The sequence below is a fragment of the Schistocerca gregaria genome, chromosome 1, assembly GCF_023897955.1.
Source record: "Schistocerca gregaria isolate iqSchGreg1 chromosome 1, iqSchGreg1.2, whole genome shotgun sequence".
Classification (NCBI taxonomy): domain Eukaryota; kingdom Metazoa; phylum Arthropoda; class Insecta; order Orthoptera; family Acrididae; genus Schistocerca; species Schistocerca gregaria.
In genome coordinates, this window is record NC_064920.1 from 1,086,197,644 (window position 1) to 1,086,216,696 (window position 19,053).

The 19,053-nt window shown below is 44.2% G+C and overlaps 1 protein-coding gene across 2 annotated transcripts in view; it reads left to right on the plus strand.

Moving 5' to 3' along the window:
• LOC126281923 (chromatin assembly factor 1 subunit B-like) overlaps positions 1–19,053 on the plus strand; it is a 51,829-nt gene that overhangs the window by 20,168 nt on the left and 12,608 nt on the right. For both annotated transcript variants that reach the window (XM_049981265.1, XM_049981256.1), the window contains exon 5: positions 1,542–1,638. In XM_049981265.1, the coding sequence (XP_049837222.1) occupies positions 1,542–1,638 (97 nt within the window). The remainder of the gene's footprint in view (positions 1–1,541; positions 1,639–19,053) is intronic.

Below are 19,053 nucleotides of genomic sequence, written 5' to 3' on the forward strand. Positions count from 1 at the left end.
AGTTTCTTTAGTGTGTACCTATCTTCAGTCAGTAGCAGGGTAGAGCGTGAAATCCAGCATTGCTTTGCTTGAGGGATCTTAGTAACAAGTTCAGGAAAAAATGAACTGATTCACTTCTTCATTTTGTTACAGTTTTGGTGGATTGCTTCTGCCACTATTATTTTCTGGAGTGTGGGTCTTACTCTTTCTCCATACTCTTTGATAGTATTTTTATTTGTAATTCAAACCTGTCTTATTCTCACAGATTGAGTTGACCAAATGGTTTGCACATTGGACTTGTTTTCTGGAAGATGACCGTTCAAATGTGTGTCCGAACATACTCATTTAGATTTTCCGTGATTTCCCAAAACAGGCAAAAGCTGGGGTGGTTGTTTTGGATGCACACAGTTATTTCCCTCCCCATCATTGAAACAGTCGGAGCTTGTGCTCCGCCCTTAAGGAAATTTATATCGACAGAGCATTAAACCCTAATCTTCTTTGTCTTATTCTCTCATTCTCCATCAATTTCACTTTTATCGCATTGTTATGGATAGCATACTTTGCCCACTACCACAGTCTGCACTAGAATAAGACCTGGTATCCGAGGGCAAAGTACGAAGACATTGTCTTACCAAAATGAAATCAGTCTTATTTCTAACCATATCTGTAGATAATGTTGGAACAAAATAAAATCGATCATATTTCTAACCTTACCCTTAGATCATGTTGGTATGGGGTATTACAGATAAGTTGTTCACACAAAATTCCAGTGACTGCTCCCTACTTTTGTTTCTTATGCCCAACTCATAAAGTCCAACCACGTCTCGTGTATCCATTGTCGACAGTGTCACCTATCTTCACACTGAAATCGCGCTGAATGACCAACATTTCTGTTTTAGATGTCTTTCTGATGTATGGTCTAGCAGCTCATTAAATTCATAGATTTCTCTGTCTGGTGAAGCTGCAGTGGGAGTTTAAACATGAATGATGTTGCTGTTGCAATGAGAAGCATTAATTTAATGGAGATTATTTTATCACAAATGTGCTCACATCAAATGACAGAATTACTAAGGCTGTTACGAATCACTATAGTGATGTTAATTTCTATTCACATTCTCACTTTGATAAAAATGTACTTCATTCTTTGCATGTGACACAAAGTGACCACATCCAGCCCAGTGTGTCATGTTGAGTCCAGGTATGTCTAAAACATTAAGGTCCATTTCTGTCTTTACAGTAGCAAGCTTTACTGTCTGTAAGAGACCTCGCACATTGCAAGTTGCTATCCTTTTAATAATCCACAAGGGTGGTTCACACTTATCTGTGCATTCTGTTGCTCCTTTCAATGTGGTCTACAATTACCCCTCCCCAGAGGATCTGAGGGCTTATGCCAGAATGTAATATAACGGATTGTAATCTTGTTTTAATAGATCAGTAAGAACTTGCCAAAAAATAAAAACATTTCAAATAATTTTTAGTTAATTTATTTTTTAACACCAGAACACAGCAATATGCATTTTATTCACAGTATCTTCACATTGCAATTATTTGCGTTATTGCAGGTAAATCACTGAAGTTACTGAAAGAACATACTGGATTTGTTCAAGGAGTATCTTGGGATCCAAAAAATAAATTTGTTGCAACAATGTGCAGTGACAGGTAAGGAATAGCAAATTAATATATCCTAACCTCTTACTCTTAAATATGTTAATGAGATACAGTCTGAGTAGTAGTAATTAAGATGGCAAAGGGAAGGGAGGAAATGGTTATTACACTAGGCATCGTGGTTTGTCGTCATCCTCCAGAACTTCTTCACTCAACTTTCCCAGTAATCTGGTTTACATATTGTAATCTTCATTCCTTCTCATAACTTATCTCTTCTGGTATTCACTTATATGCCAAGTTCGTTATTCCTGTATACCTTAGTCTAAACTGCCTCTTTGTCTGATAAAACTTTGCACGTAATTCTAAAATCTGTTGCCACTTATACAGTTCCTGGTGGTGTGTTTTTAGCTGTTAGTAATTTATCTTGCAGTAAGATTGAAGGGGAGAGTTCCTGTGAGTTAGTATGAGAAGAATTTATACTTGACATCAGAATAAATTAATAATTGGTTCCTTTTATCGACTCCCTGACCCGAATGACACAGTTACTGAAAGATTCAAAGGAAGCTTAAGTATCATTTCAAGTAGGTACCCTCCTCATACAGTGACTTCAATCTGCCTTGGATATGTTGGCGAAAATGTGCATTTAAAGTAGGCATAAAAATCATCCAAAATTATACTAAATGTTTTCTCTGAAAATTATTGAGCACTTAGTTCATGAGCCCACTTGAAGTTTAAATGACTGTGAAAAAAATACTTACCTCTTAGCAACATATAATGTGAGCAAACAGGGAGCATCATGATGGGTACAGGATTTAGTGACCACAATTTTGTTGTAGTGAACCTGAATACTGTAGCATCCAAAGCCACCAAAAACAAATGCGAAGTATATGTACTTGATAAAAATTCGCTTGCCGTACTTCTAAGAGACAGTCTTCCCTCCTTCCAAAGTGTATAAGTGTAGACTAGATGTGGCTTAAATTTAGAGAAATAATATTGATGGGAATTAAGAGACTTATACCAAATAAATTAATAAGAGGTGGAATTCTTCTCTGATATATACAAAACGGCTCAGAACAATGTGGCAGAAGCAATAAAGAAATATGCTAAATTTAAAATAAAGTGAAATCTCCCTGTTTGGTAATACTTTTCAGACGCTCTCAATGTAGTGTGGGAATCATTAATAGCTTCCACAACAAAACTCTGTCTCAAAATCTGGCAGAAAATCCAAAGAGATTCTGGTTGCATGTAAAGAACTCTACTACCAGGATACAATCAGTATTCACTTTGCAATACCAATGGGAATATTATGAATGACAATGTTACCAAAGCAGAGATACTAAACACGTTTTTTTTATAAATTCCTCACCAAAGAAGTAAAAAAAAAGTTAAAGTTCTGTGTTTTGGCCCTATACTAGCCAGCGGGGCCCGACTGACCACTGTGGCATCCTCTGCGAATGGCATCGTAGGATGTAATATGGAGGGGCCTACGGTTTGCACACTCACCAAGGAGAAAAACCTGGCTGTAGTGGGAATTGAAGCCAGGTTCAAACATTATAAATTACCTTGAATATAAAAATCTACTGACTCAGTCAGTACAGGTTCAGAACCTATTATTCTTCTGAAGTACAACAGGCTCTTTATTCACACGAAGTAATGAGTGCTGTTGACAGGAGATCTCACATTGATTCTGTATTTCTAGATTTCCCAAAGGCTTTTGACACTGTTCCTCACGAGCAACTTCCAATCAAATTGTGTGTCACTGAATTCTTGATTTCCTGTCAGAATGGTCACACTTCATAGTAATTGAGGGAAAGTCGTAGAGTAAAACAAAAGTGTATGTGGTTTTCCCCCCAAGGAAGTGGTATAGGGCCTTTGCAGTTCCTAATTCATGTAAATGGTTTAGCAGACAATATGAGCAGCTTTTTTAAAATTATTATTATTGTTTGCAGTTGACGATGTCATTTATTGTCTAGTAATGTCATCAGAAGATAAAATCCAGTTGCAAAATTATGTGGACAACTAAAAGAAATCCGTGAAATTTAGGTTAAACGATAAATCTAAATTTCTTTAAAGTCAGTACCACTATTAGACTGTTTTTTATTTGCAGTGTTACATTTACACGAATATGATTTTGGCTTCAAAGTGCCATTATCAAGTGTTTCAATGTTATACAGTGCCTAAGATGGCATACTGTCGTACTTGAAATACACTATTAGACACATTGTCTAAGGGTCAATATTTGTGGTAAAAGCCTACTGCTTTGTTTTATCACTGAGTATACCATCACTGAGTGACCATCAGTCAAGATGGTATAGTCAGTGTGCCTCAGGGTTACTTCCTGAGCGTCGTCCTCTTTGCTATCGCTCTAAACCCTGTAATGGCCTGTCTCCCATCGGGCATCTCTGGTTCCCTTTTTGTTGACGATTTTGCCATCTCTTGTAGTGCTTCACAGACCTGTCTCACTGAACAGTGTCTTCAGTGATGTTGTGCTCGTCTTTACTCCTGCAGCAGTGACAGTGGCTTCTGTTTTTCCACTGACGGAACCGTCTTTATGAATTTCTGGGGACGCAGTTGGTTTCTCCCACAATTTTTACATCTTGGTTCTGTTGCCCTTCCATTAATTGAAACTACAAAATTCCTGGGGCTCATCCTCCTCCCATGTGTCTTAGCTGGCAACCTGCTGTATGCGGTTCCTCAGTGTCCTACGTATCCTCAATGGTACTTCCTGGGATGCCAATGGAACCACCCTCCTCCATTTGTACCAGTCCTTTGTCCATTCAAAACTTGACTATGAATGCTTTGTTTCTCGTCTGCACATCGATTCATCTTATGCCATCTCAACACTATTGACCAACGTGGCATCCGTTTGGCCACAGGCGCCTATTACGTTAGCCGAATTGAGAGTGTATGCTGAAGCTGCTGAACTACCGCTGTCGTACCACTGTGACATTCTTCTCAACAGGTATGCTTGCCGTTTGTCTGCCATCGTGGCAACCTAGCCTATGCCGCCTCCTTTGGCGATTCTTTTGATCACCACTATGGGACGCGTTCCTCTTCTGTTACCTCCTGGAGTCCACTTTTGACACTAGCTACGGCAGGATAACTTCACACTATCTGCATCTTTCCTTGACTTCGTGAAGCGGTCCGTGTTAACCTTGGCCTTCATTCGCGTCCTAAGGACACTAGTCCAGCCTCGGGTCTATCCCCTTCAGTTTCACAACCTTTGCATGGAACTTTGCGTAGTACCTTTGTATACACTTATGGCTCTTGGACTGACCGTGGGATTGGTTGTGCCTTCGTCATTGGCACCTGTGTCTTTCAATATGGGCTTCCGGCACACTGCTCAGTATTTACAACCGAGCTATTCACCCAGTATCAGTACACAAAGCACATCCGGCGACACGGCCTTTTCTATTCTGTCCTCTGCTCAGTCTGACTTAGCGCCCTTAAGTCTATGTGCGCTGTACACCACCCATTCCTTAGTGCAGCGAGTCCAGGAAAACTGTCACTTGCTCACTCTTGGTGGAGCCAGTGTGATGTTTCTGTATGTTCCCAGTTATGTCGGTCTGCCAGGAAACGAGACTGCTGCCAAGGCTGCAGTCCTCGTACCTCAGCACACAAGTTCCTATATTCCCTTTGATGATCTCTGTGCTGCCGTCTGTCAGGAGGTGGCGTTCCTGTGCATCGCCTATGGTCCTTGCTTCACAGGAATAAGCACCGGCTTATTACGCCTCACCCAGGACCTCCTCACAGTCCTCTGACCAGGAGGAGGTCATTTTAAGAAGGCAGCATATTGGCCACTGCCTTTTTAGCCATCGTCATTTCATAAGTGGCACTACCCCACCACTTTGTACACATGGCGCCCAAGTTTTAACTGTCTGCCACTTCATGAGCGATTGCCCATTTTTTTTTATTTGCTTAGGTTCCTACTTGGGTTTGCCATCTGAATTATCGGTTACTTTAGCAAATGACGTGCGGGCTGTCGATGGCATTTTACTTTTTATCTGCCAAAGCAATGTGGTGAAGGCCATTTAATTTTTAGTTTCGGATCTCTTGTATGGTGTCATTTTTAGCCCTTTTTCCAAGTGCCTGTCTTCAGCTGTCTTCTATTATGTCAATCGGGACTGACACACAGTCGTTTTTTGACTTACCTCTGTCTTCGTGTTCTATAGTTTTGACTTGGGTGTGTATGACCCCAGTTGTTTTTTGCACCCTAAAGCAAAACAAAACCAGAACATTGATGCCACTACCTTTCCCGCTGAAGAAATTGTCTTTGCTTTCTTTGCTGGCGGAGAATCATGATGTTTCCACTGTTTTGATTGTTGTTTTGTTTCTCACCTAAGTTTCATCTGTGGTCACAAAGCATCTTGGAGATAATTATTTCATTTCTGATTCTTCAGTTAAAAAGCGATATACCATTGTAGATGACATCTGGCAAGCGTGAGCAATTTCACACATTATCAATCGGTGATCCCCGACCAAATTTAAAGTCATTTGTCCACTTGGCAGCAGATGAATATGAAGGAGCAGAGTCCCCAGTGTATTCTGGAAATTGGCATGAATGTGCTTTTCTTTCATACCTTTCTTTACAAAGTACGTAATACTGCTTGGATCTCGTTACCCCCCCCCCCCCCCCCCCCAACTCCCATCTTCGCAAATCACTACGCGGGAGCAACAACAGAGCCATGTCACTGCCACAACTCTCTTCTGAGAGCACTGACGTGGCATGTGTTTACAGGCAACAGTCCAATGAATATCACATGAACAACTCATTGCGCAAGTGGTGACCTTTCGTGGTGATTCAAAGAACTTTTGAAACCATCTTTGTTGGAACAGATTTACAGGTGCAACTAAGGCCTCTGCTCAATGAGTGATTTGTCATCCGGTGAGCTACTGCACCCTCTAATGAACTCCACACTATCAAAGAGAGAAGTAACTTTTTAAATTACCTTCGGGGTTGCAGGGATCTCCTGTTACATGCTGGGTCAGGGGACCCTGGACTCTGCCTCCTGTGCCTACTGCCTCTGCCATCCCTTCTTTCCTCTGTTTTGATTGATCTTAGGTGGTTTCTCTCTTTTTCTGCTGCAATCTTTTTCCCATTTTAGGAGTAGCACACTGTTGATTAGAGAGTGCTAATCTCCTCTCTAATGCTTTGCCCTATGATAGATTGGGAATGGGGCAGCTGTGGGAGGGCCTGCCCCCTTTGCCTGCAGAGCCCCAGCTGATGCGCATGTGTGGCCCTTAATATTACTTTCATATTGTTTTATTATTGGTGGTCTAACTGATGTCCATTACTTTTGTAGCTTTTTTACTTTTGATGTTCCAGATCTCTTTACTAAAAGCCATTCTTTACTCTGTAGCTGTCTTTGCCCTTAGACAGGGTCAGATGTGCAAGAGCTTTCTCTTGTTGAGGCCAAGCCCAGGGGACCACTTGTCTTTTCTAAGCCACTTACCAATTCTTCGCCATTTACTTTCAAGTCACCGTATATTGTTTTTCAACTCTGACATTAGTAGTCCTTCTGGGTGGACAAACCCATGTCTCAGATACAGAGGACCTCATTGTTTATTCCCTTACCCCAACCAACCAGTCAACCTCGTCATCAGATGTAGTCAGCTGGAACTTTGACAACAAGTATCTGCATCTACATTTGCATCTACATACACTTTTACATCTGCATACATACTCCACTAGCCGTTGCATAATACATGGCAGAGGGTACGTTGCACCACCATTAGTCATTCCATTTCCTGTTCCTCTTCCAAATGAAGCAAAGGAAAAACGAGTGTCTGTGTCTGAGTAAAAGTGCTAATTTCTCTTATCTTCACAGTTCTTATGCGAAATGTACAGTGGTGGCATCAAATTACAGGCTGAAAATAACTTATTCTTATGTTTTTAGGGTGGGAAATCCAAATATGATACTTAAACTGTATCACACAAAGTTTCTTCACAGTTTACAGTTAAATTTATTGTATTAAGATTTTTTAAAGAATTTAATAGCTTTTATATATTTAAAATAATTTAAAAACGAGGTGAAATGAATGTAGATGACGTTGGTAGCACTGCTGAAAAACATTTGCTGGCAAGAAAACAGGTCGATTCTGTATTTGTGTTAACATATTGTTTTGTTTACTGTCAACCTCACTTTCCTGTTTCTGTACATTAGCTCAGTACAATGTCTAATCGTGGTTGTAAAAACTCTGCTGACCGTTTTTGTTATATTTGTGGTGAATTTGTGATTAAAAAACACCAAAGAAACATTACAGACTTCGTGAAAAATGTTTATCTATCATACTTTGGATCTAAACTTGGTGATAAAGATAAATCTTGGATGCCGCGTAAGGTATGTTATGTGTGTGTTGAAGATCTGAGAAAATTCTGCAAAAAGATGAAAAAAGCCTATAGATTTGCTGTTCCTGGCATATGGAGGGAGAAAGAACTGCCCTGTGAGGGAGTCTTTAAAACCTGGTGAGAAGAACGTTCTACGCAAAAACCTTGTAGATCCAAAAAACATACTCCTACCGCCTCTACATATAAAGTTAGGCCTAATGAAACAGTTTGTAAAGACTTTGCCTAAAAGTTTCCACACCTTTCAGAAGCTACTCTAAAAGGAGGTGTCTTTTTCAGACCTGACGTTAGAAAATTGATGTTTGACGTTAACTTTGAATCCACACTGACCTTAAATGACAAAAGAAGCATAGGTATCAGTCAAGCAAGTCGTTACAAAGTTCTTAGGCCATGAAAAAGACCCAGAATATGTTTCTATTATAGCTACAATTTTAAAGAAGTTTAAAACTTTACGATGTTTAATGACCCTGAAAATTCACTTTTTGATAAGTCACCTTGACTACTTCCCGGACAATGTGGGATATCCTCCCTGCGGGTTCGGGGGTTAGAATAGTCCCGCGGTATTCCTGCCTGTCGTAAGAGGCGACTAAAAGGAGTCTCAAACTTTTTGAGCTTATATGATGGTCCCCTGTTGGGTTTGACCTCCGCATCTCTCAAAATTTTCCGAAGAGCGAGCCGATTGCGGAAGGGCGCCTTACTTGGTGCATTGTGTCCATCTTGCGATCAGACCTTCCGCCAGCTTATACATCGTTGAACTGCAGTCCTGTCCGCTCTCCATCTCTTGGTCATGACTCTTCTTCTGCGTGCAGATAACACCTTGCACTGTGCAGTGCCTCTTTCTGCACCGACGGCGACTGTGGACCACATGTTACCTAACAACCAGCACGGTAGCCAGTCCGTTGTGGTGGGGCCGCCATGTACCCTGTTGGTTGTAGCCCCCTGACAACACAGGGATCGCTCTACTGATGCCTGCGCCGTTAACTCCCCACGTATGCCAAGGAGTAGATGCCTATCCTCCTGGGGTATCGGGACTCCCGGCAACGGCCATCCTGCCAGATGGCTCTTGCCGTGGCTGGGTGGCGCCCGTGGGGAGGGCCCTTGGTTGGAGTAGGTGGCATCAGGGCGGATGACCCGCAATGAAGCGTGGTACATCGTCTCTCTCAGGTGGCCAGCCGCCAGCAGTCTCTAAGCGTTCTTGGGCTCAGTTTAACGCTCAGAAGTACGATCCAAAAACGTTCCCCTCTCTGGCCACACCGTGGGAGGAACGTAAGTCTCAGGATGGCAGTAGCAGTTATTCGCCCCGCTTCTTAGTTTGTACGAGGGCTGATGGGGAGTCTTTTCTCTCCACAAAGCCTCAGTTCTTCATCGAGCATTTAGAGGACAAGTTTGGGGAGGTGGAGGGCTTGTCAAAAATGCGCTCTGGGTCAGTCCTGATACAAACGGCATCCTCTGCCCAGTCACGACGGTTACTCGCTTGTGACAAGTTGGGGGATGTTGCCGTTACGATCACACCCCATAAGAGTTTAAATATGGTCCAGGGAGTTATTTACCATTGGGATTTTCTTTTGTAGTCTGATGAAGAGCTGCGCGCCAATTTAGAGCGTCGAGATGTACATTTCGTCCGGCGCGTTCATCGGGGTCCGAAGGAAAATCAGATTGCTACCGGTGCCTTCATCTTGGCCTTCGAAGGGGATACCTTACCGGAAAAGGTCAAGGTGATGGTCTACCGATGTGATGTTAAGCCCTATATCCCTCCCCCGATGCGGTGCTTTAAGTGCTGGAAGTTCGGCCATATGTCTTCTCGCTGCACTTCCAGCCTCACATGTCGAGATTGCGGATGCCCATCACATCCCAATACTCCATGTGCCCCGCCTCCCATCTGTGTCAACTGCGGGGAGCACCATTCACCTTGCTCGCCAGACTGCCGAATTTTCCAGAAAGAGCGTAAAATCATGGAATAAAAGACCCTGGACCGACTAACCTATACTGAGGCCAAAAGGAAATACGACCGACTCCATCCTGTGAGAATGACATCTTCCTACGCTGCTGCAACAACACCTGTGCTAGCCCCGTCTGTTTCTCAAATTGTGGCCGGATCGACAAGTAGTACAACTCCTCCTGCGCCACCTACCTCAGGAGCAACACCATCCCACCCATCGGGGACGTCCGTCCCCACTTCTAAGCCGGAGAAGTGTCCAACTTCTTCGGCTTCTCACGCTCGCAAGGGGTCCCTTGGATCCCTCCCTTCCCAGGTTTCCGCCAGCGAGAAGGCTGACGACCGACAGTGGCGTAAGTGCCTGCAATCAGCTGGTCGTAGGGCTTCACGATCCTCCTCCGTCCCGGAGACTGAATCGGTGAAGCCCTCCCAGTCAGTGCGACCCAAGGAACGGCGTGAGAAACCCAAGAAGAGCTCTCAGCCCAAGGAACTCGGGGTGGCAGCCATCCCACCGCAACCTTCCAGCTCTGCGTCTGAGGATGCTGTGGAGATTCTGGCGTCTGCTGAGGACCTCGATCTCGCCGGTCCATCAGACGCCATCGAAAGCACTATCACAGGTGCTAAATCGGAGGCAGCAGGTGACACAGCAGCGTAATCTCCCTTCCCAGTCCCATCACGCCTTTCTCAGCTATTAGGGCCACACCATCCTCCAGTGGAACTGCAGCGGTTTCTTCCACCATCTAGCTGAGCTCCGCCAACTTATCAGCCTTCACCCTTTCCTCTGCAGTGCCCCGCCCTCCGTGGCTACCGGGGTTATTATAAGAACCGGGCAGCTTATGAAAGGGTGTCTGGTGGCGTCTGCATATATGTCCTGAACTCTCTTCACAGCGAGTCTGTACCTCTCCAAACTCCTTTAGAGGCTGTCGCTGTTCGGATGTGGACGCCACAGGCTGTTACCGTCTGCAGTCTTTACCTTCCACCGGATGGTGATGTCGCACAGCATGTCCTGGCTGCTCTGATAGCCCAATTGCCGCCACCTTTCTTGTTACTGGGCGACTTTAACGAACATAACCATCTGTGGAGTGGGTCGGTGGCAACAGGTCGAGGCGCCATCGTTGAGCATTTATTGGCGCAGCTCCATCTCTTGATATTAAATGATGGTGCCTTCACACACTTCAGTGTGGCGCATGGCACATACTCCGCCATTGACCTTTCGATTTGTAGCCCTAGCCTCTTACCGTCTGTCCAATGGAGAGTGCATGACGACCTTTGTGGTAGTGACCACTTTCCGATTTTTCTGTCACTACCACAGCGTCAGTCTTCTGGGTGCCCTAGCAGATGGGCTCTGAATAAGGCTGACTGGCCTCCATGTCACTCCATCGCAGGTCTGGGCCAAGATTCGCTGCCTCTATGGCTATCGGACCCCTGTCAGCGTCCCTGCGCTGTCACTGAATGGAGCAGTTTGTACTGACTCCGACGTCATTGCAAACCGTTTGGCAGAGCACTTTGCTCTGAATTCCGCTTCTGCCAACTACCCCTTGGGCTTCCGCTCCATTAAAGAGCTGATAGAACGTCGGAGTCTTTCTTTTCGCACCCACCATCCTGAATTGTACAATGTTCCATTTAGTGAGTGGGAATTCCGCAGTGCCCTCGCCGCTTGTCCTGATACCGCTCCTGGCCCAGATAGCATCCGCTCTCAGATGCTGAAACACCTTTCAGTGGACTGCCAGCGACGCCTCCTCGACCTTTACAACCGCATTTGGGTCGAGGGTGAGTTTCCGTCGCAATGACAGGAAAGTCTTGTTGTCCCCATTCTGAAACCGGGGAAGAACCCTTTGGAGGTGGACAGCTACCATCCCATTAGCCTCACCAACGTTCTTTGCAAGTTGCTTGAACGGATGGTGAGCCGGGTTTGAATTGGGTACTGGAGTCTCGGGGCCTTCTGGCTCCGTCTCAGGGTGGGTTCCGTAAAGGCCGCTCCGCCGCCGACAATCTGGTGAGCCTGAAGTCGGCCATCCGTACTGCCTTTGCCCACCGTCAGCATCTGGTCGCTGTCTTTTTCGACATGTGGAAGACGTATGATACGACATGGCGTCATCTCATCCTTTCTATGCTTCATGGATGGGGCCTTCGGGGCCCTCTGCCTATCAATATCCGCAATTTTCTGTTGTATCGTACCTTCCACTTGCACGTCGTGGCCTCATATAGTTCCTTCCAAGTCCAGGAGAACGATGTGCCACAGGGTTCTGTTCTAAGTGTCTGTCTGTTTTTAATAGCCATTAACGGGTTCGCTGCGGCCGTGGGAAATTCTGTCTCCGCTTCGCTGTATGCTGACGACTTCTGCCTTTACTACAGCTCTATTGGCATTGCAGCTGCTGAACGTCAGCTACAGGGCGCAATCCGCAAGGCGCAGTCTTGGGCTGTAGCGCATGGTTTTCAGTTTTCGGCAGCCAAGACCTGCGTTATGCATTTTGCCGGCGACGCACTGTTCACCCGGAGCCGCGGCTTTCTTGACGGCGAGCTTCTTCCAGCGGTGGAGTCCCATAGGTTTTTGGGGGTGGTTTTTTATGCCCGGTTGACTTGGCTGCCTCATATTCGGCAGCTTAAACAGGCGTGTTGGCGGCATCTAAACGCTATGCGATGCCTGAGCCACACTGGGTGGGGCGCCGACCGATCTACTCTCCTACGGCTTTACCAGGCGTTGATCCAGTCCCGTCTGGACTATGGGAGTCTGGCTTATGGCTCAGCATCCCCATCTGCGTTGTGGCTGCTGGACCCAATTCTTCACAGCGGGATACGCCTTGCCACTGGTGCCTTCCGGACCAGCCCTGTGGACAGCATACTTGTGGAGGCAAGTGTCCCTCCACTGCGGTTACGACGCCAACAATTACTGGCTGCTTATTGTGCCCATGTTTTTAGCTCGCCCGGGCATCCAAATTATCGTGTCCTGTTCCCGCAGTCAGTCGTCCGTCTGCCAGAACGTCGGCCCCGGTCGGGTTGTCCGATCGCCGTACGCGTCAAACAGCTTCTCTACGGGCTTGAGTGTTTCCCTGTACCACCTCCTTTCTGGGCCCCTCTGCGTACACCCCCATGGTGTGTGCCTCGCCCTTGCCTTCGGCTTGACTTGGCACAGGGCCCGAAGGACTCAGTCTCTCCAGTGGCCTTCCGATGCCGCTTTTACTCCATCCTGGCCATGTACCAGGGCTCTGGCGTTGTCTATACCGATGGTTCAATGGTTGCTGGTCGTGTCGGTTATGCACTAACTCTAGGGGACCATTCTGTACAACGTTCGTTGCCGGCTGGCTGCAGTGTTTTCACTGCTGAGCTGGTCGCCATCTTTCGTGCCCTAGAGTATATCCGCTCCTGCTCAGGTGAGTCCTTCGTTATCTGTAGCGATTCCCTGAGCGGTTTACGAGCTCTCGACCAGTGTTTCCCTCGTTCTCGTCTGGTGATGGCTATCCAGGAGTCCCTGCATACTCTTGCCCGTTGCGGCAGATCTGTGGTCTTCGTTTGGACCCCGGGCCATGTTGGGATACTCGGAAATGAAACTGTTGACCGCCTGGCGAAAGAGGCCACTAGTGCACCATCTCTGGAGATTGGCCTCCCGGCGACTGATTTGCAGGCACTATTACGCCGCAAAGATTTCGATTTATGGGACACTGATTGGCGCAACCTGCCCGTGCCAAACAAACTCCGCCGTATCAAGGAGACGACTACTGTGTTGCGGTCATCCATGCGAGCCAACCGCAGGGACTCAGTCATCCTTTGTCGGCTCCGCATTGGCCACACCCGACTCGCGCACAGTTATTTACTGTGTCGTGAGGATCCACCTCTTTGTCGTTGTGGGGCGTCCTTGACGGTGGTCCATATTCTGTTGGAGTGCGCCCTTTTAACTTTGCTCAGGCGGACTTTTGCGCTGCCTGATACGCTCTCTGTGCTTTTATCTGACGACTCTTCCATAGTGGACATAGTTCTGCGTTTTATTCGAGCAGGGGGATTTTATCGCTTAATGTAAGTGTGCGTTTTTGTGTTGATTCTGGCCTATGATTTGTCTGATTTTTTTTTTTCATGTGTTTCTCGGTGGTTGGCTTTTCCCCTTTTGTTTGTATGGTCGGCCAACCACCGTCACACTCTATGTGATTATTCGTCTTGCCTGGTCTTTGTCTATGTTTCTCTTGTTCTGTGTCGTCTGTTGATCGTTTTTATCCTCTGTGGGTGTTTTTAGTATTTGGAAAAAAAGGGACCGATGACCGTAGCAGTCTGGTCCCTTTAACCCCCACAAACCAACCAACCAATATGGGAGATTTTAGTGAGGAGCAAGGAGAGCATTTTCACCAGGACATTAAAGTGATGAAAAACACTACCAAGGCCGCTGGAACACCAGTATGATGGGGACTACTGTTGAGCATTTCACCGAGAAGTTCAGCAAGCAACTCATCAAAGAAAAACCTACACAAGAAGCTTCAAAGAAAAAAGAAAAAGAAAATACAAACAAATTTCAGCTGAAAAGTGAAACTCTCAAACTCATGCCATTGTTTTAAGTAGTTTACTATAAATACAAACCATGTTTATGTTGTAAGAAAGCATTTCATTAATTGTATATGACAGTAGTATCTGTTCCTGAAAGAACAGTTACCGTAGATGACCATGCAGCTTTGCTGCAGCCAGGTGTTGAAATACTTCATTGGGGACATGTTGAAAATGTGTGCCCCAACCGGGACTTGGACCTGGGATTTCCTGCTTACATGACAGACCCTCTATCCATCTGAGCCACCGAGGGCACAGAGAATAGTGCGCCTGCAGGGACTTATCCCTTGCACGCTCCCCGTGAGACGCACATTCCCAACATGTCCACACCACTACATTCGTAGTGCGCCTAATAGATGTTTGCCTGTCATACTCATTACTCGTGGCAGATTAATCTACCAAGTCCGTACGAGTTCAGGCATAGAGTGTGCTTTCACACTGTCATATATAGTTAAAATATGGCTTTCCGGCCATTGACCTTCTTGTGCGAACGCACACGCTATGCCCAATTTCGTACGGGACTTGGTAGATTAATCTTCCACGAGTAATGAGTATGACGGGCAAACCTCTATTAGGCACACTGCAAATGTAGTGGTGTGGACATGTTGGGAATGTGTCTCCCACGGGGAGCGTGCAAGGGATAAGTCCCTGCAGGCGCACTATTATCTGTGCCTTCGGTGGCTCAGACGGATAGAGCGTCCGCCATGTAAGCAGGAGATCCCAGGTTCGAGTCCCGGTCGGGGCAAAGATTTTAAACATGTCCCCAATGAAGTATATCAACGCCTGCTTGCAGCTAGGGTGTCCATTTAATTATATTTATTTTCATTAATGGTTATGTTGTAAGAAAGCATTTCATTAATTTCCCCTTTTACCATGTCGCATATGATATAAAATAAAAAGCATATTACTTGAAACTTATGGGTGATACAAAAAAACTAAGGCTAGATTTGGATTCAGCTCATAAAAATCTATAAATATCAGCTATCAAAGTAAAACAAGTTTTTCAATAAAAGTTTTGTTAGCCTCTGTTATCCTTTCCTTTAATTAAACATGGTTGATATTCCAAACACTCCAGAAGTACTCGGTAATGGGTTGCACTAGTGGTCTGCGTGTGATCGCCATTCTAGATGAGCTACCCTCTTAAAATTCTACCAATAAATCAGTCAAGCCTTTGCCGTCCGTTCTAATGTCCGTGCATGCTCAATCCATTTCAAATAGCTTTCTAATATTATGCATAGATATTTGACTTAACTTTCAAAATAGCACACTACAGATGCTTTATTTGAACATTACAGAATTGTTTTTCCTGTTCATGTGCATTAATTTACTTTTTTACATTTAATGCAAGCTGCCATTCATCACATGAACTAGAAATTTTGTGTAAGTCACCTTGTATCCTCCTACAGTCACTCAGTGATAACCTTCCTGTGCACCATAGTGTCATTGGCAAACAGCCAGATTACTGCTCGCAGTGTCCATCAGATCAACATACTGGGTTCTTTTAAAAAAGAAGCCTTTGAGCCACTCGCAAGTTTGGGACCCTATTCCATAAGCTCAGACCTTCATTAACAGTCTGCAGTGGGACACCATGTCAAATGATTTCCGGAAATCTGAGAGAGCACCTGTTGCACTTCGTACATGGTTCACAGGATATTGCGAGAAAATGGCAAACTGAATTTTGCACATACAATGATTTCTAAATTCATGGTGATTTGTGGACAGAAGCTTTCCAGTCTCAAGGAAAATTATTATACTTAAAATGACAATATGTTCAAGAATTCTGCAGCAAACCGACGTTAAGGATATTGGTCTGTAATTTCGCAAGTTTGACCGTCAGTGACATTCTTCGTTGTTACGGAGTTCCCACAGAGGCCCCCGCACCTCCCCTCCATAGTGAGCAGTACTGTGAGGGGAGATGCATGGAGGGTGGGAGCAATGAGGCAAAGTGTAGATGGAGAGGTCGTCCGGGTGCTGTATGGATCCAGCAGGCACATTACCTGCAGGGTCGGCGTACAGTTGCTAGTTGTGAAAGTGCGCCGCCACACAGTAGGGGTTGCCAAAATGTATGAGTGGTAGTGTCAGAGGTTGGAGAGGTGGCAGAGAATTCACAAAGACCGGATGGTGTCGGTGAAGATGGATGATTGGGAGGGTGCAGGTGTGGAGCCGTGATGGCAAGGGTACCACCTGTACAGAAGTGGCAGATGAGTGGCGGTATCAACATTTTGTGGTATCTTAACTGTTTTCTTGAAGTGATAGGCAGTAGAGCTGTCTACGGCCTAGATTTCTGTCCCCCAATGAAGACGTCGTTAATGATGAACTTGGTCTTCCAGGAGAAATTCATGGACATTAAGGGGGAACTCAAACGCTGGGGTTCGTCACTGGCAGTGGGAGGGTGTCCAGAGGTAGAGGAAAGCTTGGGAGGGAACATTATCAAGTAAAGCTTGTTGCTGGATCCATGGCAGCTTAAGACAATTAATGGACGCTGTCACTGGTTTCCCATATCATCATACGTTGGTTGGTTGGTTTAGAGGGGGGGGGGGGGGGGGGAGGGTCCATCATAATATTTCGTAGGTACAGTTTTCCTGTCGGAGTACCTTGTGGGGTACCCAAGTATGGGGGTTGCGAGGCTGTTTGTATTGTGTGATTAGATTAGATGTAATTTTGGTTCCAATTGATCCCTAGTAAGAAGATCCTTTGGAATGTGGAACATGTCAGAAAACAAGAATACATGATAAATTTTTACAAAATAAGAACAGATATGCTAATGTATCGTCTACAGATGCCAAATGAAATTGTCTTTGTGGATGTGGAATAGGTTTTTTTTTAAAAAAAAAAATAACCCAACAATTAAGCATATTTACATTTAAAAGGATATAAAACTTGTCACCAAATATTAAATGTACAATACGCGTAAGTACATTTGATAATTCTTAGGCTATTGTAGCCATGCATCATCAAATAAAATTAAAATATTTTACAGCACTTATTTAAAATGATTCTATTACCGCACAAATTTGGTACAGATGTCAGACTGTATGCAATATTCACATTATGTGATTATTATAATGTAAACGGATCAGTTGGTTCTATTAAGAAATTAATTAGTGGAGTCAGAGAAGCTGGCCACTAACAAATGCTGTAGACTCTTCTCAAACTGAACTTTATTGTTAAACTTTTTATGGCTGCTGGCATGTTATTGAAAATTTGTATTGCTAAATAGTGGAGACCTTTCTGAATCTAAATAAGTAACTTTAAATCTTTATGAAAGGTAGTCTTATTTCTAGTATTGATTCCATGAACTAAGTTGTTGGTTTGGGAAAAAAAAGAAATATTTTAACGATAAATTGCATTGAGGAATAAATGTATTCGAAAGAAAGTTCTTAAACACCTCTCTGCAAGATGTTCTTGAGTTTACACCACAAATAATTTATATTGCGCGTTTTTTGGGATTGGAAAGCTGTAGCTTGGCTTGATGAGTTACTCCAGAAAATAATCCTTTGTGGCATTATGGAATGAAAGTAAGCATAGTATATTAGCTTTTTTATTTTTAGATCACCTATGTCTGACAACATTCACATAGCAAATAAAGATTTGTTTAGGCACTTCTGCAGTATGCTCTTCCCAATTAAATTTGTTATCGAGCTGAGAGAATTTTAACGCTGTCAATTTCTTCAACCTGCTTGTCGTCATATTTTAGGCATATACTGGCAGAGAATCTTTTACAAATTCTTTTGTGCATAGAGTTTTTTTTCCCAAGGTTTAGTGATTGGGTAGAAACCATTTATTAGTGTCAACGAAAATTTCGTTAGCTGATCTTAACTATTTATTTCAATGTTTGCATAATGTGGAAATGAAACAAACTTGGCATCTCATAATGTTATTGATGAAAGGTCGTTGATATGTACATGAACAAAGTAATGGCCCTAAAATGAAACCTTAGGTAACAACACATGTTATTGGTTCCCTGTTGGATGATGCCTGATATCTTAATACACGTCTCTTTCCTATTGACATCCTTTGCTTTCTGTCAGATATTGGGATTTGAACCAGTTTGCAGCATTTCCTGTTACACTGCAGTATTATAATTTACTTAAAATGATGTTATGACTGATAGTCAAATGCCTTTGACAGATCATGAAATATACCAGTAGCCTGTAATTTATTGTCTAATGAATCCCGGAACCTGCCAGAAATCAGAATTGTGACTTGGATAAAATTTCATTTGTGGCCAGATGGTTAAGGTGACAACTGTAGAATATCTTCACTAAAATTTTTGAGAATGCAGGCAAAAGCGAAATTGGATGTAAGTTTGCTAATATTTCTTTATCTCCTGTCTTATACAAAGGCTTAACTCCAGGATATGTCAGCCATTCATGATTGCGCATCCATCATAGATTTACAATTTGTTAGAACCTTCAGGCACCAAGTGCAGAATAGGGGGACGTATGCAGGGGTGAATGATGTCATTTAACTCTTGATACCAGGTCCGGCAGATATCTGGAGACATAGTCAAATGTTGTTGGAACAGAAAGTACACAGGCTAAGTAGTACTTCATACAAAAGTACAGTGAGTAAAGCTCCAAGGTTGCATTTGTAGTCCATATGTGCCCCCAGTAGTGCTTGTGGTAATGCCTCTGTCCAAAATCCTCCGTGGCACATG